We start from the raw sequence: 12,096 nt of genomic DNA on the forward strand, positions 1-12,096 counted from the left end.
TTAATTATCTGCACCAGCCAGTGGAGGAGAAAAGAAGCTGAATTAGATTACTTGCTACTTAGGTCATTTGCATAGATAGACTAGGCTAGTCTAGGTAGTTTGTTCATAATTTTTACTTGCTATTGGCAGTTCATATGATTAGTTCTAGGCTGTTTTCCAGTTTTCGAGGTTTGGATTCTTAGAAGCATATAAAGGTTTACATCTGAAACTTGCAAAAAAAGATGAATCAGATTTTTACATTTCTCAGTTTTAGAATAACTTTTCTCTGAAGTTTCTAGGTGGTCTCAGACTCCAAATTGAGCTAGGCTTCCAAGATTTTGAGTGCATTGTAATTCTACATCAACATTCATTCAATTCTAGTGAGTTTTACTTTCAATTCTGTTCTACTACTTTGTTCTCTGAATTGTTTTATCATTTCTGTTATTCTCTTGTTCTATTCAACTGCAATTTCAATTCAATGTCTCAAACCTGTTTTCTTACTTTTAAGTCAGAATCTGAATTTTCTACTAACATTTGATTTTCATTCTTGCACCTTACTAGACTCAGTCATGGACTCATGCTGAGATAATAGTGAATCCAAAGTGATCTTTATATTGTAAGGAATTCAGAAATGAACCTTAGCAAGCAAGATTGAGAGTTAAATGAACTTGAATAAGATTTTGCACTTTCTGGTTTAGAACAAACACTTTGCCAGCTACGCTGATACTCAACCTGTTACATGACTTTTTGTTCTTTAATCTGTTTTTCATCAAATTTACATTCCTTTACTTGCTTTCCTGTTAATAAACTGGTTACAATCATTATAATTCAGATTCAATTCTGATTTTCAGATTTTACAGTTTTGACAGTTAAAATTCTGGTAGTCTAGGTTACATGCTTGGTTAGAATTTGGATTTCAATTTTGTAGTTTATTTTGATGAATTCTCCGTCCAGTAGTTAAATAGGATGAATATGTTTGCATGTGCATTTTACCATTAAAGAGAGTTTTGTATGGTGATGCACATTTGCTGTTATAAGTTGAACGCTAATACAGTACTTTTGCTGCCAGATTTGGTTTTCAACTGTGATTTTGTGAATTTTACACTGTTAGACAGTTATGCATGCATATCATAAGTAGTTTTAGGTATATGAATATGATCCAAGCATGTCCATTGCATAAAACACATTTTTCTTTCACTTAAACATTTTGTCAAACACCTTATGAAAAATAGATTTTCTGTGAGGCATTTCATCAAACAAATTTCGTTTTCATAGTTATGCTCTATTTTATTGAGTTTTAATTGTTATAATATGTTTCTTTACATCTTAACTTGCATTTTAAGTGTTCAAACATAATTTCCATGCATTAGAATCCGTTTTAGAGATCATTGCATCTTGTTTATATAGAAAATCACGCTCACTATTTTAGGAATAGTTTCTGCATTATGTTTAGTTTCATGATTGCATTTAGATCATTCTTAGGTTGATTTAGTTTAATTAGCTATTTCTTAGGATTGACACCCAAGGTCTAACTTACACTACATTAGGGAGATTTTTTGTTTTTGTTTGGATTTGATGCGATTATATAGGTTTAACACGTATAAACCTTAGTTATGAAGAGAAAAACACAAAAGTGAATTAACAAGAAAACACAAAAAATCAGGTCATTCTTTTTGTCGGTTGGTCATTAGAATGTGCACTCGCAGAATCCGCAATCCGAGTTGACACTTTTGCGGATGCAAGTTCTTTTCCTTTGGTAAGTAAATGGTGGATTTTTTATTCTTAAATAGAACAGAATTAATTTTTTAATGAAGTTTCTCCAGAGATTTTATTTAAATAAATTAAACAGTTTGAAAAAATGCCAATCACTCACTTCTGTAAATATGACTTAACTATTCTCTGCAGACCAAAAATAAAAGAAAATTCCAAAGACGTCTTATTAATCCTTAACCGTTCGTTTCATTTTCTTTCCCCATGATCAACAAACAAAAGGAATTTAACTTTCAACTTGCATAATAGTATTCAACAAGGAAGTTAAAGTGGACGTTAGGCTTACTCAAAATTTCGGATCATCATAATAGTGATATAATACAACTGAAAAACCAGCTTCTCATTGAGATTGAAAATAATAAATATATGTACATATATCTTTTGTGAACAATAATTACAAAATAATTGGATTTTCTGATGGAGACATCAAGGTATTGAATCAAATATTAGGTATTGATTTGTGGAAACAAAGTCCCTATGTTGACTAGAGTGCCTCATCACTATCTGAATCATCAAGTTCAAGACCTTCTGCTGCCAAGAGACGGCTGATAGTCTTCTTCTTTTCTTCCTCGGCCTTTCTTCGCATCAAATCTCTCTTCTTTAGTACTAGTGTGTGCCTTTTAAGGGTATTTGAGTAATAATCGGCCGATGCCTTCTTTTCTCTTGCCAGAATCCTCCTTACTTCATCAGGATCAGTCTGAGGTTATGTAAAATAAGTCCAATCAGATGCATAGAAAAAAATGGAACATTGAGAACAGATTACATGTCATACTGATTCTTTCCAATACCCATTCTCGAGAGAGAAACAAATGTGCCATGTTATATACGAAGCTGGGATCATTAATAGTTTTAAGTTCACTCAAACATGGAAGTGACGGACTTATTCACGTAAGAAACCAGGTTGTAATGTTGATTATGGTTGTTGGAAGAAAATTTGACAAAACTATGACCTAGTCTTCTTGACAACCATTCAAGCCTACATTATATTAAGATGGCAACATTTTCAACACAATACCTTTGAACGAGAAAGTTGACGCACACGAAGATTTAACTCGCGCTGTTGCTGTTCAGCCCAAGCAGCAATTGCCATATCACCCCGCTGATCAAAAGCTTTTCGCTTTTTTATAAGCCACTCCATCCATGCCTGAGATGCCTGAAGAAAACAAAGCACAGTGGTCAAGAATAAGAAAAGTAAACATATTCTAATTACAGCAGAAGGGTACATCCATTATTATCCATTTTAAAAGTTAGTAAAAACAATGCTTGGAGAATCAGAGGTTATTCTGCTTTAGATGTTAAACTGACGAGAAATTGAAAGCAGAAAATGAAAAATATATTCTCTGTACACAGATGAAACAGTAGTTATTTGATGAAGTTCTGCAGTTTGATATGCTAATACAATGGATAGAAAATCTTAGTATTTCTTTCCTTCCTAAAGGATTAAAAAATGAAGCAGTTTTGACTGTTCACTAACATCCATTAACATCTAAAGATTATGGTAGTCAAACAGTTCATATGCTAGATACATCTTAGTTAACGTTATGTTTTCTGTTCATACAATAATATTAGTTTTATTGACTGCCTTAAAAGTAGAAGAAATTGAAAGTAATACTTCAACACTATTGCTCAAAGAATTTGTTCACGCTTGATACTAGGAACACGAGCATATTATTATCCACTTAAAATACCATATAACAAGATCCATACCCGTTCAGAAGTACAAACAAGTGCAAAATTAGAATTCTAAATGAACAAGTGTGGCTGTTAATAACTGATAATCAAACAGCTCAAAAACTATTACCTTCATAGGGTTGACCCGGTTATCAATATCATACTGTCTTCGCCTCTCTCCATCTATAAGCAATTCATAAGCAGCTTGAATCTTGATGAATCTAGCTTCTGCTGTTTCACCTTCTTCAAGGTTACCTCTGCCATCATACACTTGAAGAGTAAAGTAAACAGAGTTAGTACGTATTGAGTGAGAGATTATACTCCGCTTTCATAAACAGTACGAGCACAGAAAAGCTGTTTCACAACTAAGTTGTGTGGCACACAGTTGAAGAAACAGTCACTAGCCATAACTTCTTCATAGGAACATTCTTGTAAAGAAAAATAAAATATCTCCCACGTTCCAGAAGACTAGCATTCAAAACAAGATGTAAAATCTCAAAATCATAACTGATAAGTAGTTGCCCGGCTTCATCTTGAACGAACATAATAATATTGCTGCTAGATATAGCATCAGGCCACCACAACCAGCAAAGTTAAATATCAAATTGAAAGATACATTTCGAATGACACTTCAAGAAAGCAAGTAGCTAAGATGGAGGTACACACCATCTGGATGATAAAATTTGGCCAAGCGTCTGTAAGCAATTTTTATCTGGTCTTCATCAGCATCTCCTTCCAATTCTGTTGTTCACCAGACAATTGGAGAAGGAACTGTCAAACAAGTATGCAGAGGAATTTTCCATCTCTATTCTCTTCCTACAGAAAAAAGAAATTCGTTTCCACTCCTAAAGCTTAGATTCTCCCTAAACACTTGTAGCAGAAAAAAGCATGTTCAGTTAACGAAAGTTTAAATCATTTGATCTTTTATTTTCTTCTGCAATAAGTTCTTAATAAAGAGTTTATTTGATTAGTGCTTAAGCAATTTTCGATTTCAGCGTTACCCATTACTTCTTCTCTTTCTAAGATTCCCTTTTTACCTCAAAGCCGGTTTTCTTTTCCCCATTTTCTCAGGAACGCGGATTGTCAACAAACATGAAAGTAAAAATTACCAAGAGTTTCATATGGGGATTTTTGTTCAGCCCAATTAGATGCCTTGGCTACGGTTCTCCTCTGATTCACGCGAAACCATGGATTCGAACCCCAAGAACCGATTGTAGAGTACAGAAACGGCGACGACAAACGGGGCTTGTAATTAGGGTTTGGAAACGAAATAGATCGAAATTGGTGTCTGCAACTAATAAAAGAGAACAGCGTCTGAGGTCTACAAAGGGTTCTCAGATTGCTCATAGTTTCCCCCAGATTTTTGAAACTCTTCACTCGGTTCCAATTGCAGTTACAAGCACAAAACCCTTTCTTCTAGGTAGTGGAAGACGTGAACGAAGAGAAGAGGTTCTGGGCCCCTCAACGATAACTCACACCCATGAATCTAATAAGTTTAAAGTTTTACCAGATTTTTTCTGCAATTCTTCTTAGAGATGAAATAATTATTTTCTTTTTTCCAGGTGAATGAGAGCCGCGAATATTTTTCCCGGGAAACCTATGGACTAGAGTTACTGATTGTGAATTTTTATCAATTAAGTTTTTTATTTTTTTTATATATTGTGATACTAAAATAAACAAAGATTAATAAAAAAAATCATAAATAAACTGGACTTTAAATGATTAGATGAAAATTAGTAAATTTATTACACTATAGCTTGTAGTTAGATTACATGTGTAAAAACTAAATATATGTATACTATACCTTTTTCTTATCAATTTATATTGTGATCATATATTTTTAAATTTTAAAAGGCCTGTATAGTTGGAATTATTTTTTTCTTTACTTTTCACGTATAATAAACAAAAATAGATAAGTTCAAAGTAAAGTAATACAGTTTGTTGTAAGATAGCAGAAAGATTCTCATAGTGATATAGCACTTAAGATGATACACTGTTTATGTACAATCATACTCTCTACAGCTTCCTGGTAGTACACTAACTTTTGATAATAATACATTCATATCCTAAACTCAGAAACAGTTCTGCAGAGCAGATAACAGATCGTCCAGTTGAAGTTATGCAGTACGAGGTACATGTTTCTTCCTTTAAGGAAACTAGGGAAGTTCGCATGTACGAGAAGCCCAACGAGAGCAAAGAGTGCGAAGACGGTGAAAGTATTCCCCAAGAGCCAGCAAGCCACGAGCAGCTTGATGAGTTGAGAGTATGCGTGACATGTGAATCAGAGTTTGTTGTCTAAGATGATCTGCCTGTGGAGAACAGAATGCATTTGATTTCTTCATGACAGTGTTACAAATGACCAATATTTCATTCATAGGTCAGAATTAGTAAATTTTAAGTTGTAAGAATTTCCTTGCATGTTTTTTTGGGTTCTTCTTTTATAAAAATTAGATTTTTACCTCAAATTCTCGATGGAGAACAATACTATTTGGAGAATTTCATATAAATTTTATATGTAATTAGTAGTTTCTCAAATGGGGATATATGAGTCTGTACGATCTCAAAAAGAATTACAAAAAAAAATGGGCATGCAGTTACCTGGCTCACAAAACCTTCTAGTGCCTCAAATTTGTCTATAGCAAGAGCCATCTGAAGTCCGAAGTTTCCTACACCCAATGGATCAACTGCCATGTCAAGGACCAAACTCTGCTGAAGTTTTTCCAATCCCTGTGAAAGAGCATCTTCAGCTTGCTGAGATGATTGGCGGAGATTTTTAATACCAACAATTTGTTGATCAGTCAAAGGCTCAAGTTGTGGTACGATAATCTGCAAAAAAAAGGCTAAGTGATTGGTTTTATTGAGTTTTAATACATGTAAACTGCACCATGAACATGTAAAGCAGCACCCCTTATACAAAAACATTATCAGATTAAATATTTTTGTTCTGAACATAGTCAATACATACCAACTAAACTCTTGTTAAGAAATTTTTTCACTGAAACTCAAATAGACAGTGTAGCTTGTTAAGAAAATGGAAATTGGTAGAGAACTCTCATTCTTGACAATCTGTGTAGAAAAAGCGAAAGTGAAAGCAGTTATAAAAATGAGATTTAGTGTGGGAATGTACGTTTAGAAGCTGTGATGGACGGGACCCTCCAATCCAAAGGAAGATGCGCTCCACTGATGCTTTCCACACACCAGAGAGTAAATATAGAACATCAGCCTTTGCAGCATCTGCTTTCATTCTGAAGAGATTTGAGTAATGGTTTAAGACACTCTGAACCACTACATTAAGCTGAACTTCGGGTGCTTGAGTTTGAAATGCATGTCTAAGCTCTTCATTCCGCCTATGTTGCTCTTCAACCCATTGTCCGTATTCAATTTCAAATGCAACAATAACTGTTTCATATAACAGAAGGACTACTAAAAAGAATGTACACAGTGCTGCATACACAAAGGGAAAATTTTCTGCAGAAAGAGTCACAAACCTGGGTTTATTGTTTCTGATGTTGATCCTATATAGCTGGCATCTAATGCAGTGCCCATGTACAGACCCTGCAAGTAGATGTTTTGGTATAAACTTCACATGATAAAAGAAGGATGGAATACAAAATCAGAAATTCACAATATAATAAGAAAGGAGGATTAAAGGTGTTGGTGATTGTAGAGTTTTGGTTCACCTGCTTTCTTGCTTTCCCAATTTCTAGCTCCAATTGCACGAGCTTCATGCGGCTTGATTCTAACTGTTTAACATACGCCTATGGATAACAAAAAGGAACAATCAGAAGACAGATGCTGGCTACCTTCTTGTAACTTCATTCATCCTACCTTTTTCCTCAACCGACTTTTCCGAGCAGCCTCTCTATTCTGAGCTAGACGTCTTCTCATCTAAACATTCATGGGTTATCAGACACAGAACAGTAGACAACAGCAAAGACATTCATGTTTTAGAGAATTCTTCAGTCACTGACAAAACTTCCTAGTACTATCAAAAATTTACAACGAAATTTCAATGGCTATGCCTTGAAGAAATTTAATCACCTTATTAGCATCTTTGTCTGTGGTCTCTTGATCGCCTCCAGAAGGCTCTCTTGATTCTTGAGGAATATATTCAGACTGGAGAATTCAAATTCAAAAAGCTCTTAGACATACAGTCTAGTTTTCTCATAAAATGAAGTTAACCCACCAAAAAAAAAAAAAAAGAAACTCACCTTGGTCTCGACATTAGTGTCAACCATTAATATCGGGGAAGCAATTGAGTTCAGGCCACCATCAACTTTAAAGCCGTCTCCCCACATGCCAACTTGCTGAAATGGCTCGTATATGTCCATTTTCATTTATCTCTTGCAGTCAAATGATAAAAGAAAAGTTCTCTGCAAAAACATTAGTTTGATGCCACTTATCATCAAACAAGAGACATGCCGCTATTTCTACAATCCTAATTCTGATTCCAATCTCAAAAACTTCAAATACTCTCTTCCTCCGTCCCAAAAATGATGAAAAAAAAGTAACAGCATCAGCAGTTTGCAGCAACAAAAACAGCATCTATGTTGCCATCTGCAGAACAGACTGCAAGGCTTTCCTTGGCAGAAATGGTGCTAAACTCTTGCTAGTAAAATAAAGCTCCCAACCTCTAACCAGATTCACACTAGAGTTTTTGTGTCAGCAGGTCAAAATAGAAAAAGATCAGCAGAAACCCCCCATCAAAAGGTAATTAAAATAAAGTTAACTAGTTTAACTCAAACAATCAAAACCGTCGTATTCATTCTGTCATAGCAAATTCAACGTCATCCATGACATGAAATTTTTTCTAGAACTAAACATTAATCAGCCAAAGTGTTACTAGTGTTTGACCCACTTGAGTCCAAGCTGTTGCTCAAAACGACAACGAATAGAAATCGGAACCAAACGAAACACTAATACTACTGTTGCAGATGGAAGAACATACACCAACCTATATAGATAGCCAGCTAGCTTGATAGAATATGCAACCTTGGAATTTGGTTAGTCCAAGAAAGTCTCCCAGTTGATGCTCAGAATTTAATATATATATATATATATATATGCATAAATACATATATATATATATATATATATATATATATATATATGGATATATAAATATATGGATATATGGATATGTAGATGTGAAAACTGAGTAGCTGAATTGCTTGATTAATAGTATCCTTATTATTGTTCCTCCGCATGCAAACAAATTATAAAAGCAATGCTGGGCCAAAGATAACAAAATGAAATTTAAAAGGTACAGTAAATAAAACTAATCACAACTTTTACTTTTTCTTCTTTGATTAGAAAACTCTGAGAACCGTCAACTTGCTAACTTCCCTACGTTCCCACTCCAACAAAAATGAGTGAGTGTGACAGTGTTAAAAAATCAATAATGCATTAAAAATAAAGTTATGCTGTTTCAGTTCTCTTCTCACAGACATTTTTTTTTGTCACATCACTCGTTTTTTTTTTCTTTCTTTATGATAAAAATTATGGTGTGAATATTTAAGGGAAATAACGTTCCTCCACGAAATATGAAAAAGAAGAAAGGAAGAACTTTATTAGCTCACAACTCCCACTTTCCTTAACACCATTGTCATCCCTTCCTGCTCTTTTCCTGCGACCACTTACGTGTGGATATACATACAAATAATTATATATATATATATATATATATATATATATATATATATATATATTGTTTATTGTGTTCAAGTAAACCTTTTATTCTTAATTTATCGTTCGCGCGTTACAACAATTTATTCTCTGGTTTTTCCAAATATATATTTTATTTTGGAAAAAATATTTTTAATAACTTTTTTATAAACATGCTATGTTGTGGTTCATAGGAAATGAAATTTAAGTCTAACTCAATCCCACAAAACTAGTAAGGTGAGATTTGAACCTACTTATATACTATGAATTAGCTTTAAATACTATGAATTAGTCTTATTTCTAGTTAATGTGAGACTTTCAACACACCCGTTGAGGTATATACATAGCGTTAGCCTAGACATTAATGGGATCCGTAGCGAATGAAACAATATGTCCAACAAACAACAAATGTCGTTAGGATAGGTTTTAACGTGTCATTTTAAATATACGGACCAATAAAATAGTGACACGTAATCTATTATAAAAAAGTTGTTAACATATCATGGTCTTTTTTTTTTTTAGAATAATTGGTTCAAACACATAAGCAAGTAAAATTTTCTCTTTATTTTTTTTTTAATTAATGGCTTTTATTATTTGATTTTAAAATACCATATTAAACTAAAACTTGGACGAAAATGGGTTAAATATTTTTTTTACTCTAAAATTAACTCGTAATGAAATTTATACTCCCCAAAAGTTTTATTATTTTTAATACCCAATATTTAATAAATATGTGATTATTAGGTCCCATAATTTGTTACTTCTTGAATTAACGGTGTTGACGTACTAGTTTTAACATGTAAGATACCTAAAAACATATGTGATTAGGATGATTACTTGTCAACGAAGTTAATTTAAAAGTAATTAATAAAATTACTTTAATGACCAAATTTATATATTTAGTAAATGCATTAAAAACACTAAACAAGTTTTGATATACTAATTTTAATAGGAACCCTGAGAGACTGAGGGAGACGGATGATGGGATTGTAATGGAAAAATGCATTGAGTTTATATAAAAAATATGCAATGAGAATTGCTTTTCAAATTAATTCAAAAAATTCGTAATATGTTAATATATAATGCTAGTTTCTTGGATGTACACAAAAGATGTCGAATCACATAAATTTCATATATTTTGTTACTTTTGGTGTTTATTTTTATTTTTATTTTATTTTTGTGTCTCATACCTTTAAGAATAATTGTCTATAAAGTAAATTTCTTGAACAAACTAATAAGATCTTAGAATAATTAATAAAACTCCAACTTTAACTTTTTGTGCGAAAAAAAAAAAAAAACACTAAGCAAAATACCTAAAGAAGTTAGTTCAATTGGTTAACTTTCCTTTGATGATGTGTATGGGTTTGAATCGAGCATCCTTAAGTACAGTAATTTGTACTTAATCTAATACAAATCCTGATTTGTATAATCTTATATGTCCCTTTGCTTTGAAGTAATTGAATTTGAAGCAAATCTACCAAATTTAGAAACATATCCACTTCCTCACATGATTTAGATTCTTAATCATATATTGTAGTAACCTTATCTTCTTTGTTTGAGAAAAGGAAAAGTTGTAGCTAGCTGCATACTTATTTAACAAAAAGTATGTATATTACACACCTTACACAGTAATGAAATCTTATAAAAATATCATTTTTTAAGTGATTATTAGTTTATTCATAAAATAATTTATCTTTATTTTATGAATAAATAGTTTGTTTGTTCGATTATTAGATAATTTATGATTTGGTATCATAGTTAGAGTTTTTTTTTTTATTAAAATAGTGACAGAAATTTAACTGCTTCTAATGTATGAATTATATATATAAAAAACTTGAACCACTTATAATATAAAACCTTTAAGTCTTATAATGTTATGGGTTTTATTTTTTTAATATATTACATAATTTTTTTTGTCTATTTAATATAAGACTTTTAATTTATATTTAAATTTTTAATATATTATTGTGGTAATTATTCCTGCACACTCTTCATATTAATAATAAAATTTCTTTACTCTCCTATATATTTTTTTTCTTCTCTTAGTTTCTCTTTTTAATAATAACTAACAAAGCCAATTTCTCCACTATTCATTCAAGGTTGCCCCTTCCAATCTCATAGGGAAAGTTATGACAATTCATACGTATGCTTTTCTATAAAGGAGAAGCTAAATGACGATTTTCAAAAAGTGCCCAATTTCCTCTCTCTTTACATTCCCCACTTTTCCATTAAAATAAAATTAAACAAAAAAAATTACTGTGAGATCATTTTTAACCAATAATTTCTATTGGCTTCAGCCAGAATATCCATTATGATAACAATATTTAAATAATATTTTTAAACAAAATTTAAATATTATTTATATATGTGATTGATCCATAGTAGTATTTATAATTATTATTGATTATAGAATAATTTTGATAATGACAGGTGGATAACGATGTTCATTGTAAAAAAAAATGTTATCATTATCCTATCAATTACGCCATCTTATTATTCTGCTACCAAAGTCATGCGTCCTTAGACAGTTATATCTTGTGACCCCTAATGCTCACACTTGTGCGTAGGAGTTTTGCTTCCATCAACTTTCACTCATCTTTTGACACATATATGTACTCATATTATATAATTTTCTTAAAAATTAAAATATTGAATTCTTATATTTGATTGGCTAGTATACCTCTAGGTTTATTTTTATTTGAATTAAAATTTTACAAAAATTCAAAAACAGAACATTTTATATATATATATATATATATATATATATATATATATATATATATATATATATATATTCATACATCTTAAAAAGAGTTAAAATTTAAGACAATTTAAATGTTTCTTCTACTATTCCAAGCATTTTGTTAAAGATAAAATTGTTATGTAGTTTGAGTTAAGAATGTTTAATTATTCTTCTTAGGCTTTAACTTTAACTAAAGATTTGTGTTTGTTTATTATTATCAATAATTTCACATCACTTAATAATTTGAAACTTAAAATAATTTAACAATA

General features: G+C 31.6%; 2 protein-coding genes across 3 annotated transcripts; both read right to left on the bottom strand.

Moving 5' to 3' along the window:
- Nucleotides 1-2,013: 2,013 nt before the first annotated feature.
- LOC106762321 lies at nucleotides 2,014-5,000 on the bottom strand. The gene is made up of 5 exons (XM_014646169.2): nucleotides 4,530-5,000; nucleotides 4,087-4,161; nucleotides 3,551-3,690; nucleotides 2,765-2,902; nucleotides 2,014-2,446 (listed from the first exon to the last, which is right to left on the bottom strand). Exons 1-5 carry the CDS (start codon nucleotides 4,765-4,767, stop codon nucleotides 2,234-2,236), a joined length of 804 nt encoding a protein of 267 aa, XP_014501655.1. The 5' UTR covers nucleotides 4,768-5,000; the 3' UTR covers nucleotides 2,014-2,233.
- A 337-nt stretch (nucleotides 5,001-5,337) lies between these two features.
- On the bottom strand, nucleotides 5,338-8,455 carry LOC106762320 (transcription factor TGA3). Of its 2 annotated transcripts, XM_014646167.2 has the most exons (9): nucleotides 8,375-8,455; nucleotides 7,632-7,793; nucleotides 7,462-7,536; nucleotides 7,249-7,308; nucleotides 7,101-7,178; nucleotides 6,909-6,975; nucleotides 6,548-6,819; nucleotides 6,019-6,246; nucleotides 5,338-5,729 (listed from the first exon to the last, which is right to left on the bottom strand). In XM_014646167.2, the coding sequence occupies exons 2-9, from the start codon at nucleotides 7,755-7,757 to the stop codon at nucleotides 5,577-5,579; spliced, it is 1,059 nt and encodes a 352-aa protein (XP_014501653.1). In that variant the 5' UTR covers nucleotides 7,758-7,793; nucleotides 8,375-8,455; the 3' UTR covers nucleotides 5,338-5,576. The 2 variants fall into 2 exon arrangements, with proteins under 2 accessions (XP_014501653.1, XP_014501654.1); XM_014646168.2 differs by lacking the exon at nucleotides 8,375-8,455 and having other exon boundaries at nucleotides 5,570-5,725; nucleotides 7,632-8,365.
- Between the last annotated feature and the right edge of the window lie 3,641 nt (nucleotides 8,456-12,096).

The sequence above is a fragment of the Vigna radiata genome, chromosome 5, assembly GCF_000741045.1.
Source record: "Vigna radiata var. radiata cultivar VC1973A chromosome 5, Vradiata_ver6, whole genome shotgun sequence".
Classification (NCBI taxonomy): Eukaryota; Viridiplantae; Streptophyta; class Magnoliopsida; order Fabales; family Fabaceae; genus Vigna; species Vigna radiata.